Genomic DNA, 14,660 nt, shown 5'->3' on the forward strand with positions numbered 1-14,660 from the left:
TGCATTTATTTAATACACAAGTTTCACAATTTGAGTTGAATTACTGAAATAAATGAACTTTTCCACAACATTTTAATTTATTGAGATGCACCTGTATCTATTATGCAAATGTGCAAATTAAAATATTACGTGGCCAAAACATGTATCAGGCACCAGTATTCCTGGTCTAGGAGGAATACAAAGGAGTAATGGTCATTTTAAGGACCTGACGGCTGCCATTTTGAAAATGGGGCCTTTCTTGGAGTCAAACTTTGGTAAACTTTTAGTATGTTTTTAAGTACATCTGATACTACTGTAAACCACTGAGAAACCTTTTGTTAGAATTTTTTTGGGGTCAAGTCATATTTGCAGCAGTCTATGTATAAAGAAAAGACTAAGAGATATATTTTTTACAAGGCAATAAGGTTGTGATATAAGATTCAGTTCAAACAGAAAGAGAATTTAAATAAATATGTGATTTCTAAAACCGCTAAAAGCTGTCATTATTGAGCACTTAGGGGAGGGTGTCCTCTTTTTGGATTCTCAGAATATGGTCACCCTACTCTAAAGAGGTACATGTCTTCCCAAAAACAAACAAAATGCATTCATTTTATACAAACAGACAGGAATAAAAATATAGTTTATTTACAAGCAGGAAATAATATATTGTCCATAATATGAACTGTACATTTCAAAAGTTACTGATGATAAGGGTGGTGTATGGAAATGTAATATACTGCTGTAGTGCATTTGTGACCCTGGACCACAAAAAGGTATATACGCATGGGTATATTTGTAGCAATAGTCAAAAATACATTGTATGGGTCAAAATGATCGATTTTTCTTTCAATGCAAAAATCATTAGGATATTAAGTAAAGATCATTTTCCATGAAGATATTTTGTAAATTTCCTACCATAAATATATTAAAACTTTTTGAAATTTTTTCGATTAGTAATATGCATTGCTAAGAACTTTATTTGGACAACTTTAAAGGCGATTTTCTCAATATTTAGATTTTTTTTTTGCACCCTCAGATTCTAGATTTTCAAATAGTTGTATCAAATATTGTCCTATACTAACAAACCATACATCAATAGAAAGCTTATATATTCAGCATGATGTTTCAAAAAATATACCCATATGACTGTTTTTGTGGTCCAGGGTCACATTTATGTGGCATATTTGTGATTTCTTTTATTCTTTGTAATTCTTTTTTTATTTGAAGTTTTTGGCATTGTTTTGGAAGCTGTATGAAAAGATTACAAGTTGAAAGATCAAAATCTCCCCCTTTTTGGTGTGTTTGGATATTAAAAAACTGCCCTAGGATCCAAAGATGTCCTCATGGTACCGCTTTTCATTCTGTAAACAGAAACCATAATCATCTAAAATTATTGACCATATATCATTACAGACTGTTAACATTTCACCATCTTAGGACAACTAAGCCTTCACATGAGCAGAAATGCTGTGAGACATTATCTGAAGCAGCTATAAAATGTGTCAACAGTTTGAAGGTTCACCTTGAGCCTTGACAGATATTCCTCAGCCTGAGTAAGAGTGATGCCTAGCCGGTTGACTAGGATTTCCTTGATAGTGGCGGCCACATCATGGGCCATGTTCATGCCTCCACAGATATACAGATGTCCTGGATTATGGTGCAGAACCTCAAAGACTTTGTCATTCAGTTGTTCTCGCAAGATATCCTGGACATAAACCTTGACCAAGAGTGAAAAAAAGAGCAAAAAGAGTTTTACATACACAATCAATATTACTAGATATTTACTACAATTGTGTCAAGTGTGTCTACCTTGGGTTGTCCAGTTTGCCTAGAGTAAGCTGTTGTAATACAGCTTAGGGTGCCATTATCTCTCATGTCCGAAGTCTCTTCTTTGTAAAGATGATCAGTATCTGAACCTCGACACCCGAACACCAGTGTCATCGGATTGCCTTTCAGACCTTGAAGAAATAACACAACTTGAGGTTCAGCAACTTGAGGCAAGCCCATTTCAGATGGACTGTTTGAAACCAAAAAAAAATTCAATACCTGTTTTTTTCATGTCATGGAATTGCTGTTGCCAAAAGCTACGGAAGGGAGCAATGCCGCTCCCAACTCCCACAAGAATACAGGGAGCACTTTGGTCAGATGGAAGGTGGAATCCGTCGGAGCTGGAATTGTGAGATAGTTGGTGAGTTATGATCAGAAAAATAGATCCTGTACATCTTGGGAATATGAAATGAAGAGTACCTGTGAACGAAACATGGCACCATGTCTCCTTCTTTGATTGTATTGAGCCAGGTACTGCAAAGACCAAAATGCAGTGGACCTTTTCCCTCTAAAGAGAGCAGAACATGTTCATATCTTCAGTGATTCGAGAAGTTCTGCACATAGCAAGTTTCACTGTTCAGGTGTCAACTATTAAATGATAAATGCTTGGAATATAGTTTCCTGTACCCTGTGTGTAATAGCTGACCACGGCCACAGTGAGGTGGAGCTCCTGAGGGTGGAGGTCTGGGGAGGAGCTGACGGAGTAGAGACGTGGCTTCAGTAGAGGCAGCTGGCTGAGGAGAAAGGCAGCAGAAAGTTCCAGAGAGGAAAACTCCTCTAGCACCTCAAGGAAGGTAGGTTTGTGGAACTCCTTCCATGTTGTGTAGACCTTGAAGTCCTGTAGTAGAGGGATGTCTTGTTATGCATTCAACCAATAAACGTCAGTGAAAACAACCTATGATAATTCCACACAATGAACCTCTTTCATGAAAAATGAGCACTGTTATGAAAACCCCAATACATGAACTGAATGTATAGCATTTTATTAACAGTTTATCAACAGCACTTTTTTTTTTGAGGAAAACATTTAAGGATTTTTCTCAGTGTAGTGGACTTCAATGGTGGCCAGTCCAAAAAAAGTCCAAACTGCAGTTTCAATGCAGCTTCAAAGGGCTCTACATGATCCCTGCTGAGGAATAAGGGTCTTATCTAGCTAAACGATTGGTCATTTAGAATAAAAATGTATATAGTTTTTAACCACAAATGCTTGTCTTGCACTAGCATCTTCATAGTGTCTTTACGCATTGCTTAATGACGTTGGAAAGGTCACGCATGGTTAGGTTTGTCTGTGTACTTTGGTTCAAACAGGTAGGGTAGGGCGAAAAAAAAAATCAGTTTTCTCCTCCAACTTCAAAATAGTCTGTCATCGTTGTTTTAAGTTTTTTGGTAAAGAGCGTTTGACTTTCTTTGCATGTTCGCTTTGTAAACACTGGTTTGGTACTTTCATCTTCGTCACATGTGCTTGATTATGTAATGTGTGACGTAGAGTTAGAGAAACATGAGCATTTGTAGTTAAGAAAATGATACAAGGGATCGTGTAGAGCCTTTTAAGGCTGCATTGAAACTGCAGTTTGGACCTTCAACCTGTTGGTCACCATTGAAGTCCACTATATGGAGAAAAATCCCAGAGTGTTTTACTCAAAATCCTTCATTTCTTTTTGACTGAGGAAAGACAGACATGAACAGCATAGATGACATGGGGGTAAATTATCAGGAATTTTTTATTCTGGAATTATTTAGTTATTATTAAAAGTACCTAAAAATACAAAATCATTAAGGAACCAAAATTCTTTGCACTTCTCATCCATAGTTCTAGAACATTTGTAATCATCAAAAAGCGACTTACTGTTGCTAGTGCGAGCAGACGTTGTCTGTGATCTTCCTGTTTAGCCATTTTTGAAAGTTTGCGAAGGAGGCTTTGTGAGGGTGGAGTGGTGACATCCAGATAGTAGGTAAGAGCTTGGGCAAGAGGACATGGTGGTATTCGTTCATCTCTTTGCCACCTTTCACCATCTGCAGGACAGCATTATTAGCTATCATTATGTTATTATGTGTAAGACTTCCATTATGTAATTAGGTAAGATGGTTCAGTACCAGGGTAGGCAGTGAGGAATTCCAAGCGCAGGCTCTGATTGATAGGAGGGGCACTGGGCAGATGCTTCAGGATGCCAGCTACTAATTCAGGTGAGTTCCCTGGGAAAATCCCAACATGGTCTCCAGGGACGAAGTTTAAGGGCTTTGTGTTCCCATCCATCTCTAACTCCACCAATATTGTAGCACGACTGAGAACACATAAAAGAAAGTTAAATAAATACTGTGTTCTGAGAAAACAAGGCAAAACACGTACCTGTGGCACCTGTGTTTGAAAAATGTCTAGACAGAATAATATTTAAAATAAAGCATATATATATATATATATATATTTGAGAGCAAACCTTGACTTTGAGCCCTGTAGATTCTGCCTTCTCTTTAGTTTCATGGGAACCACAGCTTTAGAATGGAGAGATGACAGAGCTGCAAAACCAAGCCAGATAATAATGGAAATAAATCTGTTAATAACATGTTTTTTAATACTCATTTCTGATTGTCAAATAATTATTATATAATGATTGCTAAACTATGTATTTCAATCTAAAATTTAAAATGTCACTAAGCATTTCCACACTCCTGTATAATTAATTCTGCACTGTATTCATATGGCATCATCAATCGGCCATATTGGCGACACTGAACGTAAACAATCCCACTGAACCGAACAAAACCTGCATATTTTGCTGATTATTGCTGCTGAAAACGGTCAATTGTTGTCATGTTTTGGGCTGTACCAATCGGTCAGACCAGTAAAAACATTTGGAGTACTATAGTCTGCCAAAAGTTATAACAAGTCAAGGAGAAGAGTGCAAAAAACTCTCTGAGGAACAAAAGGCATTTGTGGTTGGCAAAACTGAACCAGGATTTCCAGGGCGAGAATCTTGACAACATTTGTGTTTGTTCTTATTATTTCCAATCAGGTAGGTGAAATATTAGGTTAATATTTTATTAATTACTACTCATACGTATCTTTACCGCCTATTAACTGTAGTTTGTCATAATATTGTGCCCTTTCTTGTTCACTAATCCTTCTCTATATGATTTTTCTATGGTTTAGACAGCATAAATTAGCAGAGCAACGTATTCAGTAGTACATTAACTGTGCAATCCATGCTGTTGTTTACATCTGAGTATCACCAATATGGCTGCACATCCAGGTAACTGACCATTTTTGCTATGCATTTTGATCACTTCTGGGTTTAACAAGCTCTGACCATAATTTTTCCTTAAATGATGTGTTTTTACAAGAACACAGATCTAAATGTACCTGCGATTCGGTCAAGTGTACAGCTGTCATTCTGAACTCTGTGCCTCTGTGGATCCCAGGAATCTGCCAGACCTTCTTTTCCTGGAAGCTGACCTTGAATGTTAAACTCCTTGCATGCATCCTATACATACAGAAAACAATCTCACAGTTAATTTCACCATTCACAAGTTTAAAGTACTGAAAACAATGGTTGCTTGATGTTTATTACTGAGACCTTAAAGGCAGTGCAAGCCCAGGCTGAGAAAGCTTCCTCCTGTCCGTTCAGCTCATCTCCTTCTCCTGTGGTGGACACTCGGACGGCTCCCAGCGCTGCAAACCTAGCATCCACTGCATGGGCGAATGCACAGAAGTTTGGATACATTTGAGAGCCGAGACCAAACACACAGTACCTGTATAGGGGAAAGAAACGATTTAAACAATGTACAGTACGCTATACCGGAGTGGAGAGAAAATACATTTAAGAGATTTGAAATACTAACCTGACTTTGTTTCGGAGGTTTTTCAGGCTGAGAAGCTGCTTTTTGAAACCCTGAGAGGAAAAGAAGAGCAAATAAGAACCACATTAAATTTTATGTGGTTCTTGTACAAATAATCACTGCAAAAGCTAATGATTTCTTCCTAAAGACCTTTTCATTTTGACATACTGTAAATTCTGCGCTAATTATATTTGATGATAATAGTCTTTCATTGAACAACAGCATTACGATAAGGTCACAGTGCATAAATATGGCCAAACCTCTCCATTTCCTGGGCAGTCTCCATTGCCAAAGGTGCTGGTGACAACTATTAGCAGGCTTTCCTTCTCAAGTTCACTAAAGTTGTAGTCTTCCATGCAAACAACCTGTATAAATTATAAATAACACAGTGTTTTACAAATATATGTGTTCGCTCAAATGACAGCAAAACAACTACCACATTCAAAGCCCAGAAAGGTAATAAGGACATTGTTAAAATAGCCTATGTGACATCAGTGGTTTAACCTTAATTTTACGAAGCTAAGAGAATACTTTCTGTGCACAAAGAAAACAAAAATAATGACTTTATTCAATAATTTCTTTTCTTCTGTGTCAGTGACACAGTCCTTACTACCTTTCTGGTCTGTTCAGGGTCAGGAAGCTCTCGGATTTAATCAAAAATATTGTCATTTGTGTTCTGAAGATGAACAAAGGTCTTACAGTTTTGGAATGACATGAGGGTGAGTAATTGATCACAGAATTGTCATTTTTGGATGAACTATCACTTTAAGCTACCAGTTGCCTAGTTTTGCTGTGATATTATTATAAATGTGTCACATACGCCCACTGTGCCAAGTGTTGGTAATGGTGCTCAAATTGAGTCTTAAGAGACCGATGAGTTACATATGAATCAGGGGTGATGGTCCTCTTACCCGGGAGCTGAAGGCACAATTCATCATGGTGTTTAGTTTCTTAGCAAAAGTCTGTGATTTCCCAGTTTCTGTAGCGTAGAGAACAGTACAATGCACCCTCTTGGCCAGGGCTGATTTAATGAGTGTCTGAGAGAAGATCACTACTCTAGAAGAGAGAAAACAAAACAAGAACTTTAGCTATACTGGCTACACACCAAATGCTCACAGCTAACCTTTCAAACATTCATTACATTGTTGCAGACAGATCTCATCTGAAAGAACAGCACTGTGTTGTTCTGTCTATGGAAGTGTGAACCTGGTACCTGATCAGTCCTTTGAAGCTGATTGTATGCCTCCTTGCTTTTCTTCTCTTGTCCTTCCACTTGTGTGTGAACCATGGATCAGGCTTTGAATGGCAAGAGAGGAGACACGTTAGGGCAAGAACATCCCAAAAGTTTTGTTTGGACATCATCATTTTGGGATGTTCACATAGCTACATACCACTACTCTGGCAATAATATTCCAGCAATGCAGCTTTTCTGAAGAATATAGACTAGATGCTGTACCTGGTAGTAGAAAAAGGGTGACAGGATGTAGTTCAGCATTTCCTGGTGAAACAAAGGGGTTAGAGATCCAGACATTGGTGGCACCAGCCAGACCCAATCGGCTGGACAGCCTCCACGCTGACGCACCTCCATCTCCATGTGCTGCATGAAGGACTCTGATGCAGTATGGTGGTCGGTAATGGTGACCTTATTTTTCTGTTTGTTAGTAAAACAAAATGGTCATAATAAACATTTAACAAATTGTAGCTTTGCCCACATATTAACTTTATAGTAAAAGTCAATTTTTAAAGGAGAAGTTCACTTCCAGAACAAAAATTTACAGATATTGTAGCATACTCACCCCCCTTGTCATCCAAGATGTTCATGTCTTTCTTTTTGTTCACTCGTAAAGAAATAGTTTTTTGAGGACAACATTTCAGGATTTTTCTCCATATTGTGGACTTCAGTGGTGCCCTGAGTTTGAACTTTTAAACTGCAGTTTAAATGCGGCTTTAAATGATCTTAATGCGATCGAAGAAAGGTCTTATCTAGTGAATCGATCGGTTCAAGACAGTTAGGGTATGTCAAAAAACTCCCATCTTATTTTCTCCCTCAATTTGAAAAATCATTTAAAAATCATCCTACATCACTGCAGAAGTACCGACCCAGGGTTTGCAAAGTGAACATGCAAAGTAGATCAAACACTCTTAACAAGGTAAAACAGTGGACGATTTTGAAGTTGAGGGAGAAAATGAAATGGGAGTCTTTCCACATACTCTAAGTGTCTTGAACCGGAAAAAGCAGAGTTCAGGCAGAGCAAGACAAAACGAGCGTTTGAGGTTAAAAAGTATATAAATTGTAATTTGAAAACATAATAACAGATCGCTTTGCTAGATAAGACCATTTTTCCTCGGCTGGGATTGTTTGAAGCCGCATTTACACTGCTTCAAATGAATACTGCAATGTTTTCCTCAAAAAAACATAATTTCTTTACGACTAAAGAAAGACATGAACAAAAAAAAGTGAAAAAATATTTTCGTAGCTTCACCAAATTTCGGTTGAACCACTGATGTCATATGGACTATTTTATTATGTCCTTACTACCTTTCTGAGCCTTAAACATGCCAGTTGCATTACTGTCAAAGCAGGGTCAGAGCTCTCGGATTTCATCAAAAATTATCTTAATTTGTGTTCCGAAGATGAACAAAGGTTTTTACGTGTTTGAGTTGTTTGCTATGTAAATCCACTTTACCTGAAAACTATGCATCACTGCGACATTGATGGCCACCAGAGCCTGATCCTTCCACAGCGAGGACAGTTTTTGTGTCTCCAAGCCCATTTGACGGCCAACCCGCTGTAAGGCAACATAATGAAAGGAAATCTGTATCAAAAAATCTCTAAACCTTCACTTCTCTATACTGTAACTTTAAGAATATTGCAGCACCTCAAGAACATTGTAGCGTTGGGTATCACAGAAGTCCCTCACTCCAATCTCAGTGCCCATGTACCAACCATTAAAAGGACATGCTGGGAATTCAAGACCACCAACCTCCAGCAACATGTTGGACACCGCAGGCAATGCATACCATCGGAGGTTCAAATCCTTAAACCATTTATACCTGAGGAAGTGCAAGAAACCATCCAATTTTATTGGCATGCCAAGGCATTGGCATATGTGACCCTAGACCACAAAACCAGTCATAAGGGTACATTTTTAAAAAAATTGTAATTGATTGCAATACTTCAAATTTAAATAATCTATTTTGCTTTTACAAATCCATCATATTTCTAGGTCTGCATGGTTGCACCATTACGCCTCCATCAACCATCCCTTCCGTCAAATTCGCATAGTACTTAACTAAACTAATTAGGTAGCTTTCTAAAGTGAAGTGTTAGAATGAGACTGGTTTGAGAACATGACTTCGGGCCTCATTGGTAAAACTCATTTGTTAGGTTTGCATGAAAGAATGTGGCATAGAGACAGGCTGTCTTAGCTTTGAATGGCTTTGCCACTCTAGCCTGATCTTTAAGTGCCTAGGAGCGTTTGATTTTAAAGGTCCTTTTAATGCAAGCTCTTAAAGGGAAAAGCCTTGAATAATTTTCTCTTCAAGAAGCAAACAGATTTACTGCAGAATCAAGTGGAATGCAAGTCATCTCAGAAATCCGAGCACCTCAGTCAAGAGCTCTGCTGGTCTGTGTAAACAAGATCGCACTCGAAATCCCACACGTAACAAGACTGAATGTCTGACTTGTGCCTTTGTACTAGAACCATCGATACATAGTGATGTAACGCAACAGTTTAGAGCATTATCAGTCAACCAGCTATTTGAATCTACAAGAATGTTTTCCCATCCAGCTGGAGTGCAAACTTCTTGCCACTTACTGTGGGTGCTCCATGGGAACTTCCAAAATCAAATGTTGGGGAATTTCAAAAAGCTGAGGGTCCTCTCCATTTGCTTGTAACACCAGTGGAAGCACATCAAATTGACCATATTTGGGTGTCCACCCAAGCTGAATGCAAATCTGTTTGAAAAGTACAAGATTTTGTACAGTGCGTAAACATTTCTAAAATTCATCTTGAATTTTTTTTATCAAAAATATCTTAATTTGTGTTCTGAAGATGAACAAAGGTCTTACTCTCACACCCCTTTGGACTGTTGTGTTGTTTTTTTCCTCTTGTGCCCATATTTGGTCTCTTTCTGTTCCTATCCTCATCATGTGTGATTATTAGTCATTTATGCATTATTATCATTATCACCTGTCTGTCTCATTATCAACCCTTTATTAGTTGGTTTCAGTTCAGTGTTGTTGTCTGATCTCAAGGTTATGTACATGTGTGTTTTCCTGCCCTTCATGTCTGGATTTACCTATTGTGGATTATATTTAAAGACTTGTATTATTTCTCATTGTATTTCGACTTCGTGTTGCGCCTTCCTTACACACGACCGTGACACTTACGGGTTTGGAGTGAGTGAGTAATTAATGACAGAATTGTAATTTTTAGTTGAAAAAAATAATATATCTAATTAATAATTGTACAGTGGCATGCAAATTTTTGGGAACCCCTTGCAGAATCTGTAAAAATGTGAATCATTTTAACAAAATGAGAGAGATCGTACAAAATGTATGTTATTTTTTATTTAGCACTGTCCTGAGTAAGATATTTTACATAAAAATATTTACATATAGTCCACAAGACAAAAAAATAGCTGAAATTATTAAGAAAATTGGGATCCCTTGGTTCTTAATACTGTCAAGGTTACCTTGATGATCTACAACTGTTTTTTTTTTTTTGTTTGTTTAGTGATAGTTGTTCATGAGTCCCTTGTTTGTTCTGAACAGTTAAACTGAGCACTGTTCTTCAGAAAAAATCTCCAGGTCATGCAGATTCTTCAGTTTGCCAGCATCTTTTGCATATTTGAACCCTTTCCAGCAGTGACTGTATGATTTTGAGATCCATCTTTTCACACTGAGGACAACTGAGGGACTCAAACACAACTATTAAAAAAGGTTCAAACATTCACTGTTGCTCCAGAAGGAAACAGGATGCATTAAGAGTCGGGGGTGAAAACTTTTGAACAGGATAAAATGTCCAAATTTTTATTTTGTTAAAATATCTTTTTTTTTTTTCCCACTTAGTACTGGCCTTCGGAAGAAAACAAAACAAAATGTTTTCCGGAAGATAAATTAAGTACAATTTACCTTGATCTTCAAATTCAAAAGTTTTCACCCCCGGCTCTTAATGCATTGTGTTTCCTTCTGGAGCATCAGTGAATGTTCGAACCTTTTTTAATAGTTGTGTTTGAGTCCCCCAGTTGTCCTCAGTGTGAAGAGATGGATCTCAAAATCATACAGTCACTGCTGGAAAGGGTTCAAATATGCAAAAGATGCTAGAAAACTGAAGAATCTGCAGAGCCTGGAGGATTTTTCTGAAGAACAGCGTAGATCATCCAAGTAATCACATACAGTATTAAGAACCAAGGGTTCCCAAACTTTTGAAGGAGGTTATTTGAATAATTTCAGCTATTTTTTGTAAACATCTTTTATGTGAAAAACGTTATTCAGGACAGTGCTAAATAAAAAAATAGCATGCATTTTGTATGATCTCTCTTATTTTGTTAAAATTATTTTGGCATGCAACTTTTGCATCCCCAGAAAATATCTATTATTTTGGTATCTACCTCTGTGAAGTCAACACCGCCAGGATCTCCTATTATTGAACCATCTGTCATCTTATAGCCAGCGTATCGTACGAGCTGACTATTCCATATGCGGAAATCATGTTGGCCATCAGTTCTTTGAGGAAACACAGTGATGGCAGACCTGTCAAAATAAAGAAACTTTATTGTGACATCCCATTTGTAAAGACAATCAAGATGGATGAATTATTAAAAAGCTGGAATAACACATTCCTGCTTTACCTCAGGTTGCCTCCATTGGTAGCAAACTGAATATGATCGCACATCATCTGAAACATATCCTCAGCAGTTCTGCATTTACGTGCATCAAACAGCTGCACAGGAAAACAAGACCTGGATATAACTACAGTATACGACTGCACACAAAATAAATGTTTATAAAAGTCTATAGAGAAACTACCTGCAAATTAGCCCACTGGATTCTACCAATGCATCTGGGTGCGTTTCTCCATGCTTGTTTAGCCCCGAATTCCAGTTCCTTTGTGGTGAGTTGATATGAGCCAGTAGCCTCTATTTCCTTCGCGACTTCCTCCACACGAGACAGGTGCTCCTCAATTTTTGAGCTGGATAACAGATATAATTCAGTCAAACAGCCTACTATTACTAAAAACTACTAAAATCAACCACTCAAAACCCATAATGATCAACCAACAATCTGAATATTTTGAGGAAATGTGTCCCTGTCAATATCTATGGTGGCTCATAGTAGATTCTACCTACTTTTTAATTGACTTGTAGTACTGATTGATGAAGTCAACAGCTTGCATAAGGATGTCATCGGAGCCTGGTAGGGTGGAGGAAGGACAGCGCGTCATTGCCTTTGGAGTCATAATAGAGCCTTCACAGACTTTAGACGTGCAAATTTGGCTCTGAAATAAAAGGGAAAAGTTTAGTATTATGCATCACTTTATTGCACATTACTCTATGCGATTGCCAAAACAACCTCATTTAAAAGGACATATTCAGCTCTATAAAAACAGAGTCATTCTGAAGCTTTACACACACATACACATACAAAAAAACTTTTTAAATTAAATTAAACTCACATTTGCCTTTGTTCATAAAGAAATATATTTTAATGTAGAAATAACTTACTTTAACTGCTCTGTGATGTAAAGTGTCCTGATGGCATGAGCCATCCTGATAGTTCTTCACTTGCTTGGAAAATGGGCATCTATTCACCTTATTTTCCCATTGCTAGGCATACCATCAGAATGTTAGGATATTGCATTTCATTTATGACACTGAATTTTATGTTAATTAAAGTTATGCTTGCTTACCATATTCGGCGTAATCTGCTGTGGTGTTACATTCTTGTTTTCCCATTGCTAGGCATATAATAACAGAATGTAAGTATAATGCATTTCATTTATGGCATTACATTTTATGTGTATTAATATTTTGCTTACCATATCCGGCTTAATCTGCTGCAGTATTACATTATTGTTCTCCCATTGCTAGACATATACCAACAGAACATAAGGATATTGCATTTCATTTATGGCATTGCATTTTGTATTAATTAAAGTTTTGATTACCGTATTCGGTTTAATCTGCTGCAGTATTACATTATTGTTCTCCCATTGCTAGACATATACCAACAGAACATAAGGATATTGCATTTCATTTATGGCATTGCATTTTGTATTAATTAAAGTTTTGCTTACCGTATTCGGTTTAATCTGCTGCAGTATTACAGTATTGTTTCCTTTAGTGGCCTGGTTCCCCATATTTACCTGAAATGTTGAATTTAAAATTTTAAATCATTTATTTAAATTGCAGGGTTTAAGTTTAATTTATAATAAAGAATATATATCCACATATATACATATTTGCAATTATGAATTTCATAAACAACGTGAGTTTCTTACCTATGTGCCAGGTCCTTTCTTAGTTTGCAACAATGCAACTTTCCCACTTTATCATGCTTATATACTCGACCCAGACAGGCTGTTGATGAGGGCAGGTCAAGAGTTGTGCTGGTCGTGGCATTGTGCCTCAGGGAGGGTGGGACAGCAGTCCAATTACAGTCTGACCACGGTTCCTATCAAATGTCACAATCTTACACCCACACTGGAATCTTCATACTCCAGCGTGATGAATTGAAAGTGAAACCATAAACACACCCCACAAGATATTTGGACATGTCTGACAAAAACAAATCTGGATTTTTTTTTTTTTTTTTTTTTGGTATTACGATTATTATTACTCTTCGGAAGTTTTTTTTTTTTGTAAATTTGACAGATTTTATTGAAAAACGACATTCTACCTATTCATGTACTTACTGTATATTATATTGTAAATTCACCATGCTTAAAGGATTTTCTTATAGTATATATGATTATATTGGGTGCCATTTTTTTCTGTGTTTGTGTATCTTCTGAATTGAATTTGGTTTAAGATACACATTTTAAATATGTCTGAGGTTTACCTAATATGGTATAGTGTTTAATTTGGGTTATTGTTTCTAGGAAATGTGTCTAAGCAATTAGGACAAACAGTAAGCTCTTTTATTACCACACTGCTCTTCAGACTTCCCTGAATTTCCTGAATCAGCATCTAAAGTCTTCCTTCTTCTTTCAATATGAAAGCTCTTCAAATTAAACATTAAACTTTCTCACGGAAATTGTAAGTACGTCAGAGTAGTTGAGAGCTTTAGGTTTGATGTCTTATGAAGATTGATGGAGATCTGCATCTTATTTTTAGGAAACAATCAATAATACTTCATGCATACTGTTTGAACTACACTCTAAAGATATAGACAAACCCATTTGAGTTGTTTTGACCCAGCTGTTGAGTTAAAAGTTTAACCCAACCTTGGGTAGTTTTATTTAACTCAACTATTGCTTACAAATCATTATATTTCTTACTTGAAATTAACTCAAAATAGGTTGGAAATTAATATTTATTACACACTAAAAATGCGGAGTTAAAAACAACCCAGCGCTGAGTGAAATATGGACAAACCCAGCGATTGACTTGTTTTGAACCAGCTGTTGGGTTAAATGTTTAACTCAGCCTTCTGGGTTGTTTTATTTTACTCAACTATTGCTTACAAATTACTATATTTCTTTGTTAACATGAACCCAAAATATGTTGGAAATGAATGTTTATTACACTCTAAAGAATGCTGGGTTAAATAAACCCAGCGCTGGGTGAAATTTAGAGTAACCCAGCGACTGAGTTGTTTTGACCCAGCAGTTGAGTTAAAGCTCAACTATTGCTTAAAATGTCTATATTTCTTGATTAAAATGAACCCAAAATAGGTTGGAAATTAATGTTTATTACACAAAAAAAATTCTGGGTTAAAAAACACCCAGCGCTGGGTGAAATATGGACAAGCCTAGCGATTGAGTTGTTTTGACTCAGCTGTTGAGTTAGATGTT

General features: G+C 36.9%; 1 protein-coding gene across 1 annotated transcript; it reads right to left on the minus strand.

The window, feature by feature from the left end:
* Window positions 1-602: 602 nt before the first annotated feature.
* On the minus strand, window positions 603-13,185 carry nos2b (nitric oxide synthase 2b, inducible). The gene is made up of 28 exons (XM_073817217.1): window positions 13,146-13,185; window positions 12,942-13,010; window positions 12,684-12,731; window positions 12,555-12,602; window positions 12,370-12,471; window positions 11,995-12,143; window positions 11,675-11,837; window positions 11,497-11,588; window positions 11,257-11,398; window positions 9,459-9,598; window positions 8,520-8,694; window positions 8,328-8,429; window positions 7,097-7,291; window positions 6,854-6,936; window positions 6,552-6,696; window positions 5,901-6,005; window positions 5,644-5,693; window positions 5,379-5,553; window positions 5,165-5,285; window positions 4,242-4,320; window positions 3,901-4,088; window positions 3,653-3,819; window positions 2,434-2,644; window positions 2,227-2,314; window positions 2,026-2,147; window positions 1,789-1,937; window positions 1,502-1,696; window positions 603-1,340 (listed from the first exon to the last, which is right to left on the minus strand). The coding sequence occupies exons 2-28, from the start codon at window positions 13,002-13,004 to the stop codon at window positions 1,302-1,304; spliced, it is 3,336 nt and encodes a 1,111-aa protein (XP_073673318.1). The 5' UTR covers window positions 13,005-13,010; window positions 13,146-13,185; the 3' UTR covers window positions 603-1,301.
* Between the last annotated feature and the right edge of the window lie 1,475 nt (window positions 13,186-14,660).

This window comes from Garra rufa, chromosome 14 (assembly GCF_049309525.1).
Source record: "Garra rufa chromosome 14, GarRuf1.0, whole genome shotgun sequence".
Lineage (NCBI taxonomy): Eukaryota > Metazoa > Chordata > Actinopteri > Cypriniformes > Cyprinidae > Garra > Garra rufa.

What these genes read in the sequence shown, in the direction of transcription:
- nos2b (XM_073817217.1), bottom strand. Translation starts at nt 13,004, where the DNA reads ATGGGGAACCAGGCCACTAAAGGAAACAATACTGTAATACTGCAGCAG. An exon ending in GGGCTTGCACTGCCTTTAAG is followed by an intron (nt 5,286 to 5,378) that starts GTCTCAGTAATA and finishes CTGTATGTATAG; the next exon opens with GATGCATGCAAGGAGTTTAA. An exon ending in GGTCAGCTATTACACACAGG is followed by an intron (nt 2,315 to 2,433) that starts GTACAGGAAACT and finishes TGCTCTCTTTAG; the next exon opens with AGGGAAAAGGTCCACTGCAT.